The sequence below is a fragment of the Saccopteryx leptura genome, chromosome 8 (genome assembly GCF_036850995.1).
Source record: "Saccopteryx leptura isolate mSacLep1 chromosome 8, mSacLep1_pri_phased_curated, whole genome shotgun sequence".
Classification (NCBI taxonomy): domain Eukaryota; kingdom Metazoa; phylum Chordata; class Mammalia; order Chiroptera; family Emballonuridae; genus Saccopteryx; species Saccopteryx leptura.
In genome coordinates this window covers 69975899-69998646 of record NC_089510.1, presented here as the reverse complement: position 1 = coordinate 69998646, position 22748 = coordinate 69975899, and the positions used below count along the sequence as shown (strand labels likewise).

General features: G+C 41.0%; 1 protein-coding gene across 4 annotated transcripts in view; it reads left to right on the top strand.

Moving 5' to 3' along the window:
• The window catches only part of YEATS2 (YEATS domain containing 2), a 121054-nt gene that overhangs the window by 9129 nt on the left and 89177 nt on the right, over positions 1 to 22748 (top strand). For all 4 annotated transcript variants that reach the window (XM_066347210.1, XM_066347212.1, XM_066347208.1 and 1 more), the window contains exon 2: positions 18949 to 19066. In XM_066347210.1, the coding sequence (XP_066203307.1) occupies positions 18967 to 19066 (100 nt within the window). In that variant the 5' untranslated portion in view covers positions 18949 to 18966. The remainder of the gene's footprint in view (positions 1 to 18948; positions 19067 to 22748) is intronic.

Here is a 22748-nt window from a genome sequence, read left to right as displayed (position 1 = left end):
TAAACATTATAGTCAGGAATAAAATGTAAAGCAAAATCACTTCCCAGGGGCAATTATTGTTAATTGTTTTTGGTCTTATAGTAAAATTTAAACTACCAGCATCTCCTTTGTCTCTTTTCTTCCCCAGTTTACAACAAAAGGAATCAAAGTATATATACTGTTTTGTACCTTGCTCTTTTCACTTTACAATTTTTTTACACTTTTAATTGATTTTTAGAGAGAGAAACCGATTTGTTCCACTTATTTGTTCATTCATTGGTTGATTCTTGTGTATGCCCTGACTGGGGATCAAACCCACAACCTTGGCACACTGGGGTGACACTAACCAACTGAGCTGTCTGGCCAGGGCTTATTTTACAATTTATTTCATAGGTATTTTTATATCAGCACATTTTAAAATATTTAGTTACTGACTTGAGAGAGAGAGAGGAAGGGAGAGAGAGAAAGAAAGAAACCAGTCTGTTACTGTACATGTCCCAAGTGGGGTCCGAACCTACAACCTTTGTGTATTGGGACTGTGCACAACCTACTGAGTTATCTGGCCAGGGATATCAGCACATTTTTAAATGGTTGTATTACAGTCTTACAGTAGTACAGTCTGTTGTGCTATAAAGAAAATACAAATTTGTTCAATGCAGCTTAATGTAATAGGGAATTGAGTATAATGTGAAGTTCACATTTTTTTTAATGAATCTGTTTCCGTTTTATTTATTCTATTCTTTAGATTTCACATGTAAGTGAAATCATATGCTGTTTGTCTTTCTCTGGGTGCCATGTCACTTAGCATAACACCCTTTAGGTCCATGTATACTGTCAGAAATGTTAAGATTTTATTCTTTTTTATGGTCAAGTAATATTCCATTTTGTGTGTGTGTGTGTGTGTAGTGTATGTATGTATGTGTATGTATATATATGTATACATACACTACACACACACACACACACACACACACACACACACACCAATCTTTTTTATCCACTAGTCCAGTGGTTCTCAAACTTTTTGAAGTTGGGGCACATTTAAAATTCTACAAATAATTGTAGGCGCACTATATACAGATTTCTGAGAAATATGTTATAATAATTAAGTCAGATATTAAAGAAAAAAATACAAAGTCCAAGCATGCTTTTATGGTAATTAAATGAAATAAATACGACAAAATTAAATTTATTTTGACATTAAAAACACTTTTATGTTACATTTTTTGAGTTATGCTTTTAAGAATTTATAAAAAGGGGTTAAAAAATGAAAGAATGACAATAAATGCATCTTTTTATATATATAGATACATTCTTAGTAAGATTTAGTAAATTCGGCAGGTCCCGGCATGAATGTGTTAAGTTTTTTCATTCTTGTGTTTATGAGAAACATGAGCCTGATGTGTCCTAGTAATTTCTTCAATGTTTGGGCATATATTTGAAAGGCAAACTCATTTCCTTGTCAATACATTGAAGAATTCTTTTTTACTCTTTTTTTTTTTTTAAAGATTTGTTTATTTTTTAAAATTTTTTAAATTTATTCATTTTTAGAGAGGAGAGAGAGAGGGAGAGAGAGAGACAGAGAGGGAGAGAGAGGAGAGAGAGACAAAGAGAGAGAAGGGGGGAGGAGCTGGAAGCATCAACTCCCATATGTGCCTTGACCAGGCAAGCCCAGGGTTTCGAACCGGCGACCTCAGCATTTCCAGGTCGACACTTTATCCACTGCACCACCACAGGTCAGGCTCTTTTTACTCTTAATTGTGTTGAGTGCAGAAAACCCCCACCATACTTTACACCAGGGGTCGGGAACCTGTGGCTTGTGAACCAGATGTGGCTCTTTTGATGGCTGCATCTGGCTCACAGACAAATCTTTAATAAAAAAAAAATAACGTTAAAAATGTAAAACATTCTCATGTATTACAATCCATTCACTTCCTACCGCTCACGTTCATGGTTGCGGGTGGCTGGAGCCAATCACAGCTGTCCTCCAGGACAACACCAAATTTTTATTGGATAATGCATAACGTACATGGGTCGTTGTATGACTCTCATGGAATTACATTTTAAAATATGTGATGTTCATGGCTCTCTCAGCCAAAAAGTTTCCGGACCCCTGCTTTACACCAAACAAAGGATAGAAGAAACTTGCCTCCAGTCTTTCCAGGGAACATGGGGGGTAGTGTAAACAATCCAGCACCACAGCTTAACAGCATTTTGCAACTTAATCAGGCAAGTGAGGTGGGGGGTTGGGCAGACTGTCAGCTTACAGCCAATTCCCCACACCTCTGTCCCCCAAAAATCTAAACTCCAAAAACCCTGTTGGTTTTTTGGTCCCCAACAGGCACATATTTGTCTGGAATACGATAGGGCGCACCTGGAAATCTTCTAGGGCGCACCAGTGCACCCTGGTGCACTCTTTTGAAAACCACTGCACTAGTCTATTGATGGGCACTTGGGTTGCTTCCATATCTTTACTTTTGTAAATAACACTGTAGGAAGTTCACATTTCTTATGTGTGTGATTTTGTATGCAAGAAATGCGAGGTAGATGCAGGAAACTGTGCCCTGCAGAACTGAGCCAGGAAGGAACTCACAGACCACACACAGGCAAGCACCTCAAACACCTCCCAGTGATCTCAGTTTACTGCTATGTTGTGAGCCGTACCCATCCACATCTGGTGTTACAGCTTTATTTCTTTATTAATTGAATTTATTGGGATGACATTGGTTTCAAAACCATACAGGTCTCAAGTGCACAACTCAGTAGTAAAACGCCACCTGCACCCTGCATCGTGCCTGGTGTCAGAGCTTTTGTCGACTTCAGGTTACCCTCTTTCTGCCACTGGATGGTGACTCACAAGCTGCAGACTTGCAACGCCTACTACCACAGCACTCTTGAGGTCTTTTGTCAAGGTGAAGTGCCATGTTTATTGGGCATTTATGTATTTAACCATTTCTAATGCATAAAACTACTACCATTATAATTAGGTCCCCTTTTTTATGTCATTGGTAAAATTTTTGAGTGTTGTACTTGTAAACTTCTTTTCCCTCATAAACCTGGTGATTTTCATGATACAATTTTACACAGTATGATATTTTTAGAAATGCATATGTCACATTATACCAACATACATAATTGTTTTTTAATTTTTAAAGTTTTGTTTTTAAACGTGGTGGTGTACATCACATATACTAAATAGCAGTGGTCCCCAACCCCCGGGCCATGGACCAGTACCAGTCTGTGACCATTTGGTACTGGTCCACAGAGAAAGAATAAATAACTTACATTATTTTCGTTTTATTTATATTTAAGTCTGAATGATGTTTTATTTATTTATTTATTTATTTATTTATTGTATTTTTCTGAAGCTGGAAACATGGAGAGACAGTCAGACAGACTCCTGCATGCGCCTGACCGGGATCCACCCGGCACGCCCACCAGGGGGCGATGCTCTGCCCCTCTGGGGCGTTGCTCTGTTGCGACCAGAGCCACTCCAGCGCCTGGGGCAGAGGCCAAGGAGCCATCCCCAGCGCCTGGGCCATCTTTGCTCCAGTGGAGCCTCGCTGCGGGAGGGGAAGAGAGAGACAGAGAGGAAGGAGAGGGGGAGGGGTGGAGAAGCAGATGAGTGCTTCTCCTGTGTGCCCTGGCCGGGAATCGAACCCGGGACTTCCGCACGCCAGGCCGACGCTCTACCACTGAGCCAACTGGCTAGGGCCTATGTTTTATTTTTTAAAAATGACCAGATTCCCTCTGTTACATCCTCTAAGATTCACTCTTGACGCTTGTCTCGTAAGTTCGACAATTATATTTAAAAATATCATAGTTTTTACGCCGGTTGCATAATTTTATTTTGTGCATTTATCTGTCTCACCCTAAAGGCTGGTCCGTGAAAATATTTTCTGACATTAAACTGGTCCATGGCCCTAAAAAGGTTGGGGACCACTGCTAAAGAGCACCTAAATCAGGAAATATGTTTTAAAGAATAATAGGAGGCCCTGGCCTGTTGGCTCAGTGGTAGAGCATCGGCCTGGCATGCGGGAGTCCTGGGTTTGATTTCCGGCCAGGGCACACAGGAGAAGCGCCCATCTGCTTCTCTACCCCTCCCCCTCTCCTTCCTCTCTGTCTCTCTCTTCCCCTCCTGCAGCCGAGGCTCCATTGGAGCAAAGTTGGCCTGGGCGCTGAGGATGGCTCTGTGGCCTCTGCCTCAGGCACTAGAATAGTTCTGGTTGCAGCAGAGCGACGCCCCGGATGGGCAGAGCATCACCCCCTGATGGGCGTGCCGGGTGGATCCCGGTCAGGCGCATGCAGTAGTCTGTCTGACTACCTCCCCGTTTCCAGCTTCAGAAAAATACAAAAACCAAAAAAAGAATAGTAGGAAAGCAATAAATGCCACCCAGCCTACAAGATAGGAAATTACTAATACTTTTGAATTTACTTGTACTCCCCTCACTGATCATTTTATACTGTCTTGAATATCTGAAATATTCCAAGAAAAATTAAATTTAAAAGTATTAAAAATCTGTACTCCCCTCCCCCCAAATGGTCTTCTGAAAGAATGTCGATTCCCTGGCTGACGGCCCTTCCGGTGCACACACTGCACACACACACGTGGGAAGGGATAATTTGTAAATACAGTGGTACCTTGAGATACGAGTTTAATTCGTTCTGTAACCGAGCTCGTAAATCAGTCAACTCGTATATCAAACAAATTTCTCCCATTTAAAATAACTGAAATAGATTTAATCTGTTCAGCCCTGTGAAACGTCCCCAAACCACCCTACCTTATGAAAAAGACATGTTTTTAATTAAGAAACACACATGTATACTTTACCAATTCATAACAAAAGATATGAAATAAAAGAAAAAAGTGTTGTTTAGTACTGTATTCTTACCTTGGAGAGAGACTAGTGCGGGGAGGGAGGAAGGGATGCAGGCACTATAGACACGTAAACTAAAACTGCACTTTCTTAACACTAAGTGTAAACTAAAACTGCACTTTCTTTACTTAAAATAAAACCACAAAAACTTAATTGTAAAAAAAAATTCACTTTCTTAACTTTAAACTTAACCTAAGCTTAACATTACGTATTTTTCATTTAATCATCACCTGTTTTTGCCGTTTTGGCTGTACTTTCTGCACTTTCACTTGTAGGACTTTTGAATAAAAGTCTATCTAAAGAGGTTTGCTTTTGCCTGCCTTTTAAAATGTTATGGAAATGTGATGTGTCGTTAAAAAGTGCTGAAGCACAACCAGTTGAAATGTTTTCTGGGTATTTCTTTTCAATGAAACTTGAAGCTTCTCCCACATTGCCAGCATGTCTTTAATTTCACTTGTAGAAATCACTTCCTCCGACTCTACCTCCTCCTCACTACTAATCTATTGCAGAAGCTCCGTATGTTGCATCATCTGTAGCTCCTTCAACTCCTCAGTTGAGAGCTCCTCCTCATGTTCCTCGACGAGCTCATTTACATCACCCTCATCTACCTCCAGACCCATCAACTTTCCGAGGGACACAATCTCCTCTAACGCTTCTACCTCGGTCTCGGTCTCTGGATTAAATCCTTCATAGTCCCTGTCTGCAACATCAGGCTATGGCTTTTTCCATGCTGAGTTCAAGGTTCCTCTTGTAATCTCTTGCCATGCCAAGTCAATAATGCTTAAACATATCACGATGTTGTAGTGATCTTTCCAAAACTCTTGAAGGGTTAGAATTGTATTCTCAGTCACCTCAAAGCAGCAGCGGAACAAGTGCTTTGTGTAAAGCTTTTTAAAGTTGGAAATGACCTGCTGATCCATAGGTTGCAAGATTGAAGTCGTGTTGGGTGGGAGGTAGAGGACTTTCACGAATTTGAACTCATCGAGAATGTCATCTTCAAGACCAGGTGGGTGGGCTGGAGCATTTTCAAGGAGTAGTAATGCTTTCATCGGGAGTTTATTTTCTTGAAGATATTTCTTCACTGCAGGACCAAAGACGAGATTTACCCATTCAATAAAAAACTGCCGTGTAACCCATGCCCTAGCATTGGCGCGCCACATAACCTGCAGTTTTTCTTTAAGAATCTTGTGAGTTTTAAAGGCTCGAGGATTTTCGGAATGATATACTAGCAGTGGCTTTACTTGACAGTCACCACTAGTATTTGCACATAATGCAAGGGTCAGAGGGCCCTTCAAGGGTTTATGGCCTGGCAGCTTCTTCTCTTCTGCGGTGATGAAAGCCCTCTGGGGCATTGTTTTCCAAAGCAATCCTGTTTCATCATAGTTGAACACTTCTTAGGGGAATGTAGTCTTCCTTTGCGATAAGTGCTGCAAAACGTGATGTACTCCTCAGCTGCCTTAATGTCAGCACTTGCAGCTTCACCATGCCTCACCACCGAGTGGATGCCAGATCTCTTCTTGAAATTTTCAAACCAGCCATGACTTGCCTTAAACATATCTTCTGCTGCCTCTTTTGAGGTTGATGGTTCTTTCTTCTTCAAGTTGCCGTAAATAATACGTGCCTTTTCGCATATTACATTCTCTGTCATTGTATCTCCTGCCAGCTCTTTCTCTTTCACCCACACCAGCAGAAGCTTCTCCATTTCTTCATGGATATTTGTCCTAATTGGGACAGAATTGTAGTTTCTTTCACTGGATTTGTGCTTTTGATGGCATCCTTTTGTTTAAAGATGGTACAAATTGTAGATGTATTGTGGTCATACAGCCTTGCCAGTTCAATCACTCGTACACCACGCTCATGTTTTTCTATTATTTCTTGCTTTACTTCTATCGACATCATTCTCCTCTTCTCACCACTGTCCTTTACACTCACTTTCTTAGGCCCCACGATAGCACACAAAAAAAGTTAGTAAAAAATGCAAAATGATGCAAAAACGAGTGCAGCTCATGAGATTCAACCTGATTCTGCAGGTAACACATGGGAAGGAACAAGATGCTGGTGTTGTGCTGCCAATACTGGACTTGTGCGCCAACGTGCCAACTAGCGGCAACTTCCGGAATCACAACTCGTATTTTGGAATTTCACTTGGATGTCGAACAAAAATTTAGACCTAGTCACAGCTTGTATCTTATAAAATTCATATGTCAGTCTGCTTGTATCTCAAGGTATCACTGTACATTTATGTTTAAGATTCATGTGTATTGGGTTTATCATTGTTATTTTTTACAACATTGTTGAGATCTAATTCATATACTATAAAATTCACTCTTTTTTAAAGTTCATTTATTTATTTATAGAGAGGGATAGATAGGGACAGACAGGAACAGAGAGATGAGAAGTATCAATCATCAGTTTTTTGTTGTGACACCTTAGCTGTTCATTGATTGCTTTCTCATATGTGCCTTGACCGTGGGGCTTCAGCAGACTGAGTAACCCCTTGCTCTAGCCAGTGACCTTGGGTCCAAGCTGGTGAGCTTTTTGCTCAAACCAGATGAGTCCGCGCTCAAGCTGGCGACCTCGGGGTCTCGAACCTGGGTCCTTCCGCATTCCAGTCCCATGCTCTATCCACTGCGCCACTGCCTGGTCAGGCTAAAATTCACTCTTGTAAGACGTAAGATTCAGTCTTTTTAATACTATATTTACAAAATTATATAACCATCATTATATGTAAATTCCAGAAAATTTTCATCTATGGGTAGGCTTTTGTTGTTGATGGGCACACTGTCTTGATTAGGTAGTAGTGTTAATCAAAGAAAAAACAATTTTCTAAGAAATTTAAAAATGTCTTAGACTTTAAGGTGTTTGTTTCCTTTTTATACCCTTAGCTCCAGATAGAAAGGTATAGGAATTAACCTCATGAGATTTATTGTCAGTTTGAAAACTCGAGTGAAAAATCCCTATTTAGTGAAGTGTGCAAAATTTGTCTCTATATATTTTCAGTGACTTTGTCCAAGAGTTTGACACCGTCTTGATCTGGTCTGGTTCTTTCTTTCCTTTCCAAAGTGGATGTGTAAACAAGTTTTGTTTCCTTTTTGCTTTTCTTGGAAAGAAAACGTATATGGCTTCACAAATGAATAACAGGATTGTCATATGAGTCAGAACTAGTGGTGGGATTCAGCTGGTTCGCACTGGTTTGGCAGAACCTACTTAATTTTTTGTTGAGTTCAGCGAACTGGTTGTTAAAATCGCACTTGTAATCAGGGTTCTCTCTATGGTGGGCACCTGGGCAGCCGCCCAATGTGGAAATCACAAATTTACATTTCTCGCTCTTTTTTAATGTTCATCTGCACAATGGCATATTCTAAGTGCCTGTAGTCATGTTCATTCCATCTATGGGTAAAAAAAATTGCAAGTGAGGATTCCAATTAAGAAGCAATACGGGCCTGACCAGGTGGTGGCGCAGTGGATAGAGCGTCGGACTGGGATGCGGAAGGACCCAGGTTCGAGACCCCGAGGTCACCAGCTTGAGCGCGGGCTCATCTGGCTTGAGTAAAAAGCTCACCAGCCTGGACCCAAGGTCGCTGGCTCCAGCAAGGGGTTACTCAGTCTGCTGAAGGCCCGCGGTCAAGGCACATATGAGAAAGCAATCAATGAACAACTAAGAAGTCGCAACGCGCAACGAAAAACTAATGATTGATGCTTCTCATCTCTCTCTCTCCGTTCCTGTCTGTCCCTGTCTATTTCTGCCTATGTAAAAAAAAAAAAAAAAAAAAAAAAAGAAGCAATATGGAAATATCTTAAATAATAATTTAATTATTTTTTGTCAGGTATTATTTAATATTTTTTCGTTAATATTTTAAAACTCTTATAATTAGTTTTGCATGCCTCTTATATTGTTCTTATTTAAATATTAAGTGTATGAAATAATAAATTGCCTTTCGGGGCCCTGGCCGGTTGGCTCAGTGGTAGAGCGTCGGCCTGGCGTGCAGGAGTCCCGGGTTCGATTCCCCGCCAGGGCACACAGGAGAAGCGCCCATCTGCTTCTCCACCCCTCCCCCTCTCCTTCCTCTCTGTCTCTCTCTTCCCCTCCTGCAGCCAGGGCTCCATTGGAGCAAAGTTGGCCCGGGCGCTGGGGATGGCTCTGTGGCCTCTGCCTCAGGCACTAGAATGGCTCTGGTTGCAACAGAGCATCGCCCCAGATGGGCAGAGCATCGCCCCCTGGTGGGCATGCCGGATGGATCCCAGTCGGGCGCATGCGGGAGTCTTTCTGACTGCCTCCCTGTTTCCAACTTCAGAAAAATACAAAAAAATAAATAAATTGCCTTTCGGTTTATTTTTTTTTTAATACAGTCATTAGAGCAGAGAACCCAGTTGTTAAATTATTTGAATCCCACCACTGGTCAGAACTATCATTTTAGATGATTCCAGTGATCTTTGTCTGAACGGGGCTTGAAGGAAGTCACTGGAAGATTAGATGGCCTCCCTTTTTTAAACCTTAGAATTTACCTGAAATATGTATGACAAAACCCTTAAACATCCCTGGTTCACTCTGTCCAGACTAAATATGGTGAAATGATGGGGTAAAGGAAGGGTGATACTCACCACGGCCAGCTCTCTAGCTGCTACACTGGCGAGTAGGAGGAGCGAGGGCATGGAGAATCTATAATAGAATAGCTTTTTTATTCTAAACTCTTTTTCATACTGTTACTCTGTGAGAATAGAGACAGAGTACTGGCCTGACTGGATCCTGAGGCTGACCTTATAGAGCAACTTGTATTTGATCTTAAGCAGTTTTATTTATAACAGGGAAGTAGATGTTTTGACCTGGTAGTAGATAATACTTAAATAATGAAACAATACTTTTGAGCCCAGCTGTCTAGCTTTTTCATTTTGCTCAGCTCTTTACATGTCATGTTGGGAATGGCCTACCTACTTCAGTCTGATGCTGATGACCAACTTCTCTGTCAGCTTCTCATTATTCTGGTCCAGTGTAAAATTGAGATTTTTTTTTTTTTACTTTAAAGCACTATTTTTTTTAATCCAGATGAGTTGAAGAAACATTGATTATGTTGGCCAACAAGTGAAAGCATATTCAAACAATTTTGTGTATAAGACATGGCTAAGGCCTGACCCGGCGGTGGCTCAGTGGATAGAGCATCAGCCTGGGACGCTAAGGACCCAGGCTCGAAACTCAGAGGTCACTGGCTTGAGCGCAGGCCCATCTAGCTTGAGCCTAGGCTCACCAGCTTGAGTGCGGGCTCATAGACATGACCCCATGGTTGTTGTTTTGAGCCCAAAAGTCTCTGGCTTGAAGCTTAAGGTTGCTGGCTCGAGCAAGGGGTCACTGGCTTGGCTGGAGCCCCACGGTCAAGGCACATATGAGACGCAATCAATGAACAACTAAAGTGCTGCAATGAAGAATTGATGTTTCCCATGTCTTTCCATTCCTGTCTGTCCCTGTCTCTCTCCCTCTCTTTTTTGCTTAAAAAAAAAAAAAAAAAAAGACACGACTTAGGATAATTAGGATAGAGGTTTTGTCAGTACCAACTTTAATGAAAATCAGTGCAGAATCTTTAGATTTCCCTTAATTTAAATCTTTCCTATGATAGGTCAGTTCACATAGCTTGTAGTGTGAAAAATAAGCATCATTTTGGGGAGATTAACTGTATACATGTTATCTGTATCAGTGGGAATTGATAGTTTTATGAGTAATCTTCAAATAGAGGAAAAAATTAAATTTGACATTGAAATATATTTTTATTTTGATTGGACTTCTTTACACATAATGATTTTTCTCAGTATAATATTGAAATGGATGTAAATTCTTAGAGTACACATTGAGCAGCCCTTGGGAAGCCTAGATAGTGTTGAGGTAAAACCTGCTATTTAAAAAAAAAATTTTTATTTATTCATTTTAGAGGAGATGGGGAGAAAGAGAGAGAGAAAAAGAGAGAGAGAGAAGGGGGGAGGAGCAGGAAGCATCAACTCCCATATGTGCCTTGACCAGGCAAGCCCAGGGTTTTGAACCGGCGACCTCAGTGTTCCAGGTCGATGCTTGATCCACTGCACCACCACAGGTCAGGCATCTGCTGCTATTTTTAATTCACAAAATACAGGGGTCAAAAACAAAATGCAGGGGTTGGCAGAAGTAGGTTTACAATTCATATGGAAAATAATACAGTAATTAATCATCAATATAAGAACAAATTTTTACATACAACTGTACAAATTATTGTCTAATTCAGGAAATGGATCATATATATTTGGATTACTGAGAGTCAGTTGCATTATTATATTTCTAAAGGTCCAACATGTGCTGTACAAATTACCTTGCTTCGCCTTCTAGTTATGATGTGCTATTCTTCTTAATACCGTGCTAGGTAAGATTTGTATCTTATTCACAAATAAAAAACCGGTCTGTCATTTTCTCTCAGGATGCCTTTGACCACATCTCCATAGATTTAGATGTATTATGTCCTCATTATTAATTTTTCAAGTCTGTTATTTTAATTTCCTTTCTGAGGCAGGAATTAATTTAGAATATCATATTTTCCCTATCATAGTGAGTTTTTGTGTTTAATTTTTTTAGGATTAGAGACTATGGCTGTAACATTTTTACATTTTGTAACTATTGACACTTTCTTTATATCTTACTATATGCATTAATTTAAATGAAGGTTTATAAATATTTCAAATGGATTATTCTATGCTGGATTCAGAGTTACATGCATCTGTTAAAGCTGGCTTGTTAATTATATTTGTATCATTTTAATTTTTATCTGTTGTCTTGCTCTTTTAAATTTCTGAGAGAAATGTGTTCAAATTATATTGTGATTGATTTTCTTAACTTTCCCTTGTCTTTTTGGTTTGTGTGTGTGTGTGTGTGTATATATATATATATATATATATTTTTTTTTTTTTGGTATTTTTCTGAGGCCAGAAACGGGGAGGCAGTCAGACAGACTCCCGCATGCGCCCGACCGGGATCCACCCAGCACGCCCACCAGGGGGCGATGCTCCACCCATCCGGGGCGTTGCTCTGTTGCGACCAGAGCCATTCTAGCGCCTGAGGCAGAGGCCACAGAGCCATCCTCAGCGCCCAGGCCAACTTTGCTCCACTGGAGCCTCAGCTGTGGGAGGGGAATAGAGAGACAGAGAGGAAGGAGAGGGGGAGGGGTGGAGAAGCAGATGGGCGCTTCTCCTGTGTGCCCTGGCTAGGAATCGAACCCGGGACTCCTGCACGTCAGGCTGACGCTCTACCACTGAGCCAACCGGCCAGGGCTGGTTTGTATATTTTGACACTGTGTTGCTTGGGGTATAGTTTATGACCTATCTTTGTGATTGTGTCTTTTAATGGTAGCAGTCTCAATTATATTGTTTTTTTGCCTTAAATTGTTGTTATTAATCTTGTCATGCCTGTTGTCTTTTGTGTTTGCATGTGTCTGTGTATAACTTTGCATACATTTAGCCATAGTGCTTTTGAAGGTGTACAGTATGAACAAGTAGATTTATAAAGATAGCATTGTGGAAAGCATGATGAAAGCTAGTGTAAGCTAGTAGTCATATTCTCTGTGGGTGGTATTTTGGCATGTCTTTTAGTTGTCCATTAATTTATTCAGCACAGTTTATTGAGTGCTTACAGAAAGTTTGTAGGAGGAAAATGGGAAAGCTGTATTGGATGGTGTGATCAGGGAAGGCTTTCTCTAATGAGGAGGTAAGCATTTGATTTGGGATCTGGTAAAGCTAACCTAGGGAAGAGCATTCCAGAGAGAACAGGCCTTAAATCCAAAAACCCTAAAGAAAGATTGAGATGTATTTGAAGAACAGAAAGAAAATCGGTGTGTCTGGATGTTAGTCATTAAGAATGGAGAGGGAGGCAGGACCCAATTCATGTAAGATCTTTTTAAATTTAATTTATTGATTGATTTTAGAGCAAGAAGAAGGGGAAGAGAGAAGGACAGAAACATTGATCTGTGCCCTGACCCAGGGACTGAACCCGAAACCTTTGCATATCGAGATGACGTTCTAACCAGCTGAGCTGCTGGCCAGGGTTCATGTAAGATCTTGTAGGTCATGTTAGGAGAGTGGTTTTATTTTAAGTGTTATGGGAAGCCATTGAAGATCTCAAGCAGGGAATTGGTATGATCAGTAAGTATTTTTATAGTTTTTTCCTGAATTGAGGTACAGTGAAAAACACAGATTTTAAGTGTATGTATGGTGGGGTGAGTTTTCCCGATTGCATATTACCTATGTAACCCACACCCTGATGAAGACATCCCCAGAAGCATCTTTATTTGTCTTCCCTGTCAGTCTTCACCACCAGCACCCCACTGCTAGTCTCTTTTCATTCACCATAGATAAATTTGTCTGTTTTAGAACTTTGTATGAGTGGAATCATTTTCTCTACTCTTGTATCTGTGTTCTTTTACTTACCTTAATGATTTTGAGATTCAGTCCTGTTGTTGCTCGGATGAGGAGTTCATTAGGTATACCACCGTTTGTTTACCCATTCTGTTTTGGCTTTTGTAGATATTTTTGAAATGTCTCTGGCTAATAGAGGAGAATGGATTATAGATTCTCTCATTCAGATATTTGATAAAGGAACACTGGTTGTCTTCGCAAAAAAAGTGAAAATAATTTTGTTTGAAATGAAGACTAGGAACAGTGCCAAAAAAAATCATTATGAGCATTTTAGGAACATTTGTCTGTATTGAAAGTGATTGTGCTGCTCCTCCTCATTCCCCCTTTCCGTCTGATGGGAAAAGGTGTCTTGAATGAGAGCAGAGAATTCAGGTTCTAATGAGATTCAGATGTTATGAGGATCATAGACTTTTATATTGAGAAGACACCTCACATAGTATACATAGCAGATTTTTCAGGCACTTAACCCAACTTACTCCTTCCTTCCAGAATTGGCCACATCTTGTAAGATGTGTCTGCAAGAGAGGGTTCTAGGTTTTATTTTTATATATTGATTTGAGAGAGAGGGAAGGAGAGAGAGAGAAACAGTGGTTTATTGCTTCCCTTATTTATGCATTCATTGGTTGACTCTTGCGTGTGTCCTGACTGGGGATGGAGCCTGCAAGCTGGCCCTGTTGGGACTGTGCTCTCATCAGTGGAGCCGCCCAGCCAGGGCTCTAGGTTTTCTCTGACATGGGAACTACAACCTTTTACTAAGGATTTCTAGTGACTATATATTACATAACTTTTGTGTCTTTAAAATTTTTTCATCTATTGATTTTAGAGAGAGAGAAGAAGGCAGAGAGAGAAACATCGATTTGTTGCTCCACTTACTTAGGCATTCATTGCTTGATTCTTGTATGTGCCCTGACCTGCAACCTTGGTGTATCAGGATGGCACTCTACTTAACTACCTTGCCAGAGCTGTATTTTTATATGTAATGTTTTAGAGATTATTTTTCTTTTAAGGTTTATTTCAAAGTGTAGAATATTAAAAGATTTTTTTGCTTTTGGTCTTTAACCTTTTTCAAAAACTCAAGACTCATTTTATGTTACTTGAATGGGTGTAAATGCAGGCTAGTTTTCTTTCTTATGTTGTACATGACAGGAAATTTATAAAATTTTTTTGCTTAAGTTTTTTAATTGAAAAAAAAGAATTTTTTTTTTTTTTGTATTTTTCTGAAGCTGGAAACGGGGAGAGATAGTCAGACAGACTCCCGCATGCGCCCGGCCGGGATCCACCCGGCATGCCCACCAGGGGCGACGCTCTGCCCACCAGGGGGCGATGCTCTGCCCCTCCAGGGCGTCGCTCTGCCGCGACCAGAGCCACTCTAGCGCCTGGGGCAGAGGCCAAGGAGCCATCCCCAGCGCCCGGGCCATCTTTGCTCCAATGGAGCCTCGGCTGCGGGAGGGGAAGAGAGAGACAGAGAGGAAGGAGGGGGGGTGGAGAAGCAAATGGGCGCTTCTCCTATGTGCCCTGGCCAGGAATCGAACCCGGGTCCCCCGCACGCCAGGCCGACGCTCTACCACTGAGCCAACCAGCCAGGGCCAAAATGAATATTTTTTGAGGTTAAGTGAACATTTACTATATATGATGAAGCTGTTTCAATGTGATAAAAATGTTATTACAGGAATCAGCATTACATATATTTCTGTATTTGGGTTGGTTTCCTGGGAAGTAGAAAATCCTTTCTCACAGACAAATACTAACAGCAACAGATTTTTTTAATGGTTCACAATACCATCTCAGTATTCTTTTTAATTTTATCTGGTTCAAAACCTAAAGAGGCCTTGGCCGGTTGGCTCAGCGGTAGAGCGTTGGCCTGGCGTGCGGGGAACCCGAGTTCGATTCCTGGCCAGGGCACATAGGAGAAGCGCCCATTTGCTTCTCCACCCCCCTCCTTCCTCTCTGTCTCTCTCTTCCCCTCCCGCAGCCGAGGCTCCATTGGAGCAAAGATGGCCCGGGCGCTGGGGATGGCTCCTTGGCCTCTGCCCCAGGCGCTAGAGTGGCTCTGGTCGCGGCAGAGCGACGCCCTGGTGGGGCAGAGCATCGCCCCCTGGTGGGCAGAGCGTCGCCCCTGGTGGGCGTGCCGGGTGGATCCCGGTCGGGCGCATGTGGGAGTCTGTCTGTCTCTCCCCGTTTCCAGCTTCAGAAAAATACAAAAACAAACAAACAAAAAAAAACCCTAAAGATTAGTAGGGCAGCCTGACCTGTGGTGGCACAGTGGATAGGGCGTTGACCTGGAAATGCTGATGTTGCCGGTTCGGGACCCTGGGCTTGCCTGGTCAGAGCACGTGTGGGAGTTGATGCTTCCAGCTCCTCCCCCTTGTCTCTCTCTCTCTCTCTCTCCCTCTCTCTCTCCTCTCTAAAATGAATAATTAAAATAAAAATTAAAAAAAAGTAAAAAAAAAAAAAGATTCGTAGGGCATTTTGTTTCAGGTTTGAATCTGGCAGTATCTGATAACTGCTCACATTTCCTTTTCATAAATCTTGAAGCCAGACAAAAAGAATCCAAAACTTAATATTACCATGGGTCATTTGTTACACATTCAGTTCGCTTATTTACTACCTCATGATGATAGCGTGCTTAGGCAGATGTGCCCAGCCTTAGCTAGCATACGCTTGAATGTCGCATGTGTGTATACTTTAGTATTGTTCTTCCTGGACTGAAGCAAACCTGAATTATTTAAGCGTTATAAGTACAAGCCTCAATCTTCCCTAACATATTTATCAGAAGCTCAAGTTTGGGCCCAAAGATGACAGCAGAAGCTTGCCTACAGAGGCTGCATAAAATGGGAATTACCTTGGCAGAAACGGTAACTCATTGGTGGTTTACCTGCCCAACCCCCTCCACCACCAAGTTCTTCCCTTTTTTTATCTTCTGTTCTCCTAGTTGTTTTTGTTTGTTTGTTTTGTATTTTTCTGAAGTTGGAAATGGGGAGGCAGTCAGACAGACTCCCACATGCGCCCGACTGGGATCCACCCGGCATGCCCACCAGGGGGCGATGCTCTGCCCATCTGGGGCGTTGCTCTGTTGAAACCAGAGCCATTCTAGCGCCTGAGGCAGAGGCCAAGGAGCCATTCTCAGTGCCCGGGCCATCTTTGCTCCAATGGAGCCTTGGCTGCAGGAGGGGAAGAGAGAGAGAGGAAGGAGGGGGGGTGGTGGAGAAGCAGATGGGCGCCTCTCCTGTGTGCCCTGGCCGGGAATTGAACCCGGGACTCCTGCACGCCAGGCCGACGCTCTACCACTGAGCCAACTGGCCAGGGCCTGTTCTAGTTTTAAAGCAAAAGTTAAAAGAGAGTTTTCACTTTAACACTTTAAGTGAGGGTGAAATAAAATACTGTTTTCTTCAGGGATTCCCAGTCTTTCTGGGGAAGAGCCACTGTCATTCTTGAGATTACTTGAGGGGGTGGTGGGAAGAGATTATGTGGGTTATGAGGTCCATGGAATGGATGAGGGAAGATGATGCTGAACTCAGTTTCACGGGAAATCCCATACAACTCTTGGCCAGCTGCAGAGACAGGTGGTTACTGAGGAATTAAGGCGCAGAGACAGATTTGGAGATCTGCCCAGATGTCTGCCTCTGATTTTAGGTTTATCTGAGAGTAAGGATATTGTTGTTTTTTCTTATCTACATTAAGGAAAAAGAAATGAGGTTTATTGATTTTTGTTTAACAAAACAACCAAACCTGGCCAGTGGCTCAGTGGATAGAGTGTTGGCCTGCTGTATAGACATCCCAGGTTCAATTCCCAGTCAGGGCAAACAAGAGAAGCTACCATCTGCTTCTCCCCTGTGCCCCCTCTACCCCTCTTTCCTTCCTGCAGCCAGTGGCTTGATTGGTTCAAGCATGACCTCAGATAATGAGGATAGCTCCGTTGATTTGAGCATCAGCCCTAGATGGGGTTGCCCGGTGGATCCCGGTCGGGGCGCATGCAGGAAGGAGTCTGTCTCACTGTCTCCCATCCTCTCACCAAAAAAACCAACAAAAAAAACCCCAAACAAAAAATGTATTCATGTAAGTTCCCCAAAATTTTTTTCGAGCTAACTAAGACTATTTGCCAACCAAATGCTGAAGGTAGGACTTGACTCTCACTTTTTATAAGCTTTAAAAACAAGAAATAATAATTGAATTCAGGGTCTCTACAAAAATACTCACTTATATTCTGAATTAGAGCAGGTAGGTAATGATGATGAATAAACATTAAATGGCTTAAGTATGTTTATTAATGCTGAAGGTTTTTAGAGCATTTTAAAGCTTAGGGTATTACACAAGATAACAGTTATAGAAAGAATGTTCTCGTAAATCCAGGATTTACGTATGCGTATGTCATTACAGGCACCCTTCTTCCAGCTGGGTCAGTGAGTCTCTCTGGGCAGGAGAGAGAACTGGACTGAGCCCAGAGGCTCTTAAATGGCTGGTTCTGTTTTTACTTTGAGGGAATAAAAAATAAATATTTTTGAGTTAACATTTCATTTTTATTAATTTTATTCTAAAACTTTGTAATTCCCTAATAAATAAGCATTACATTTTTGCCTTTGGTTAGGTACATAGTCTCTGTTAGTGATAAAGCAGAGGTTTGGAAATCAGAAAACTCCTCTTGTCTTTTCTGTGTCATAGCTGAATGCTGTATGTATGGGGCAACTCATGTAACCATGCTGGGCCAGTTCTTTAACAGTACATACTTGCTGCCCAATAAGGGAACCACTAGCCACGGATGGTTATTGAGCCTTTGAAATGTGGCTAGTCCAGACTAAGATGTGCTCTAAGTTTAAAATGCACACTGGATTATAAAGACTTAATACAAAGATATGAATGTAAATTTTTTTTTTGCTTATTTGTTTATATTGATTACATTGTTGGAACAATAATATTTTGGCTTTATTGATTAAATAAACTATTATTAGAATTAATTTTACCCATTTCTTTTTCCTCTTTTAAATGTGGCCACTTGAAAATATTAAATTTGTGTTCACATTATATTTCTTTTGGACAGTGCTGGTCTAGACAGCATACCCTACACTGATTCATGAAATATTAATAAGTGCTTAATGAAACCGCTTTTGGAAGAGGAACAGTGTCTAGTAGAACTTTTGCAATGATATAATTGTGCTTTTGGCTTTGGAAGGGATGTGGACATCTTTACACAGATTTTTAAGTGTCAGTATTTCCTTTTTTCCTTCTTTTGATACGTATCAGCCTTGTTAATTTCCCATTACCACAGCTGAAGGCAAAAAAAGAACATGGTTTAGTATAATACGGTCAGGTAGGAATTAGAACATACAATGAGGTTGAAAATTCTAGAGAAATAAATATTGGAAGAAGAAAGCACAGCAGCTTCACAAAACATACTTGGATGTGGCTACCCTGCCTCAAAACCCCATTTGCAATCACCTCTAGTTTATGACAAAATTATTTTGAAGTTTATAGTAGTAGTATCCTACCAATTTTTGCCAAGAGTAAATTATCAGTAAATTTCTGTGAGCCAATATTATTTTTTTAAAGAGAGGTATTTTTTTCACACTATGTGTTAGTATTCTTTTTCAGTATTTTCTTTGTATGTGTGTACACATATATGTAAGTGTAGTATCAAGCTGTGTTATTAATTAATTTGTTTATTATTGCTTCACAGTGAAGAACAGATGTCATCATGTCTGGAATCAAGCGAACAATCAAAGAAACTGACCCTGATTATGAGGATGTATCCGTGGCCCTTCCAAATAAGCAGCATAAAGCAATTGAGAACTCAGGTAGGAATTCACCTGCCTTAGGAAATTGTTTATTTGTTAGCACGTATGACTGCCTGTGAGAGTTACAGGAGCTAAAATGAAATGCATTTTCACTGTTGTGTATAATTCAGAGCTTTGTGAGAGAGATTAACTCAGTAAGTTATGTGGCATAAGAAGAAAGTAACAGGTAGTGAAACATCAGTAATGAGACAGCCTGTAAGTTTTAGCTATTGTTGTATGTTACGTGTAATAGTCTTATGATATGTGGTCTACAGTGTGATATCTTGTGAGATGACTATAGGTGGTACTTGGATTCAGGTTTTTTATATTAATAGTTATATATTATTTTAATGTCTTAGGATGATGGTTTCATGAGACTTGTAGTTTCATAACTTCTGTTTTTAAGGATAAAGTTAAAATTATTTAAAAATATTATTTAATTGTTTTGGTTTTTTTTGTGACAGAGAGATGGACAGACAGGGACAGAAAGACAGGAAGGGAGCGGGATGAGAAGCATTAATCCTTAGTTGTTCATTGATTGCTTTCTCATATGTGCCTTGACTGGGGGCTACAGCAGATCGAGTGACCCCTTGCTCAAGCCAGCGACCTTGAGCTCAAGCTGGCGAGCCTTGCTCAAACCAGATGAGCCTGTGCTCAAGCCACGACCTTGGGGTTTTGAACCTGGGTCCTCTGCATTCCAGTCTGATGCTCTGTCCACCGTACCACCACTTGGTCAGGCTTATTTAATTGTTTTAATTAGATGTTTCACATGGTTCTCTGGTGTGATAGGTATCTTGAAGGTGGTATGTGAAGGATGGGAATTTGGGAAACATTGATCTAGTTTACCTCTGCACATAGGGCTAGTAGTGACTCAGGAGCATTAAATTACTTGCTCAAGGTCATATAATTAGCTGAAGGGCAGATTATCTATTATGTGTCGGTAATTTCCCAGAATGTTTCAAGCTATCTCAAAAAAATGGTGCTAAATTTGAGTTTTTAAAACAAATTATTACTGAAATTTATTTTTCATTTAAATAATAAATCTATAGAAATTAATACTTATAGCTGAGTAAGGAAGGCATCAGTCATAGAAAAGGTGTTGTGCCTGCAGTGGTGCAGTGGATAGAGTGTCAGTGGGGATGCAAAGGACCCAAGTTTGAAACCCTGAGGTCACCAGCTTGAGTGCGGGCTCACCAGCTTGAGCACAGGCTCACCAGCTTGAGCTCAGGGTTGCTGGCTTGAGCCCAAAGGTCGCTGGCTTGAAGCCCAAGGTCACTGGCTTGAGCCCAAGGTTGCTGGCTTGAGCAAGGGGTCACTTGCTGTGCTATAGCCCCCTCCCCCCCATCAAGGCACATACGAGAAAGCAGTCAATGAACAACTAAGTTGCTGCAACAAAGAATTGATGCTTCTCATCTTTATCCCTTCCTGTCTGTCTGTCCCTATCTGTCCCTCTCTTTGTCTCTCTCTCTCTTACAAAAAAAAAAAAAGGTGTCGCTGCTCTGCAAAGATGAGGACTCCTAGAGTTTAACTTAAAGAAAATTCCTGTTTTTCTAAGTGCAATCAAATCATACTGACCCCCGCCCTGAAGTCTCTGGACTGAAAATTATCAAGTGGTAATTCCAAATAGTGAAAACATTTCAGTGCAACTTTCCCTCCAGTCAGTTGTAATTTTATTTACGAGGAAATGTTTCCTTTCAGAAACAAGCCAAATAAACATGAAAGAATTATGAAACTCAAATGTATCACATGACATGACTTTTTAAAAACAAAAACAAGAATAGGAAAAACTGAATGTATTAATAAACATCATAATTTTAGTTTAGTTCTAATTTAATTTCCCAGATACTCAGCAGGCACAGTTTTTTTGTTATTGAGTCACAATTTGCTATTCTTCCTATTGGTGTCCATATTCTACCCAATTCTCAACCATATTTTTATTTTTCAAAAATTTTCTCTAAGTATATTTGGTAGGATGCTTTCCCTTGCTTATATATATATATTTTTTTTGTATTTTTCTGAAGTTGGAAACAGGGAGGCAGTCAGACTCCCGCATGTGCCCGACCGGGATCCACCTGGCACGCCCACCAGGGGGCGATGCTCTGCCCATCTGGGGCATTGCTCTGTTGCAACCAGAGCCATTCTAGCGCCTGAGGCAGAGGCCATAGAGCCATCCTCAGTGCCCAGGCCAACTTTGTTCCAGTGGAGCCTTGGCTGCAGGAGGGGAAGAGAGAGACAGGGAGAAAGGAGAGGGGGAGGGGTAGAGAAGCATATGGGTGCTTCTCCTGTGTGCCCTGGCCGGGAATCAAACCCGGGACTCCTGCACGCCAGGCCAATGCTCTACCACTGAGCCAACCGGCTAGGGCTGCTTATATTGTTTTATTTTGTTTGTTGTCTGTTTTGTTTTTACTCATTTCATGAAAGATAATTTAGAAGAGTTTCTTTTTGAAAGCTTAAGATAAAACATCCAGCAATGATTATCGTCTCTAAGGAAATGTTTAGTCTCTCCTAAGTGTTCCTGCTGGTTTCAGTATACAAGGTTCATGTCAGTGCTGGTCAGCCTGGTCCCTACTGCCCACTAGTGGGCGTTCCAGCTTTCATGGTGGGCGGTAGCGGAGCAACCAAAGTATAAATAAAAAGATAGATTTAACTATAGTAGGTTGTTTTACAAATATTTATTCTGCCAAACTTAGCAAAAATCCAACATAAAGTACTTGGTAAGTAATTATTATGTGCTTTAACTTGCTGTCACTCAGCTTTATAAATTTTATAAAGTAAAGTTACTTTCCTACTTTACAAATCACCAGTACTGTGGAACCAGTGGGAGGTTAGAAAATTTTACTACTAACAGAGATACAAAAGTGGGTGGTAGGTATAAAAAGGTTGACTACCCCTGGTTTATGTAAAGAAGGATAAATACAACAATACTAGAAAATATTTTTTACCTCAAGTATGAGAAAAATTGGTCACTTGCCTCTATGCAGAGATATCTACAAGAATGTTTTATACCATTACTTGTTTTAAATTGCCAGTCCAATGGCATATTTTATGGGAAGAAAGTGACCTGAGTAATCAAAGAGTGACAATTTTCTCTGCAGATTTACATATACTCCAAGGCATGAATGGTGATTTTTTTCAACTTACAAATATAGTATCAGTTTGTAAAATCTTAGGTTGTTCAAGTAGTAATTTGGTTCTTTTTTAACCCCCTTGTGTTAAGCTACATTTTATATCATGATTTATTTTTTTTTAAATGAGAGGAGGAGATAATGACACTGATTCCCACATGTGCCTAGACTGGGATCCACTAGGCAACCCCCATCTGGGGATGATGCTGGCATCAGCGGAGCTATTTTTGGTGCCTGAGTCTGTTGTGCTTGGACCAGTGGGATTATCCTCAGCACCTGCAGCCCAAGCTTGAACCAATCAAGTCACTGGTTGTGAGAGGGGAAGAGGGAGAAAGGGGAAGAGGGAGGAGGAGAGAAGCAGATGGTCACTTTCATGTGTGCCCTAACTGGGAATTGAACCTGGGACATCCATATGCTGGCTGGCACTCTCATCCACTGAGCCAGACAGCCAGGGGCAGACTGTGTTGCATATAACTTTGAGTAGTCATCATCTGAATTCTGTCACTGTAAGGGGAATTTTTTTTCTTTTGAATTCTTTCTTTACTCATTCCTTTGTGTGGTTGTGATCAGAAACAGCT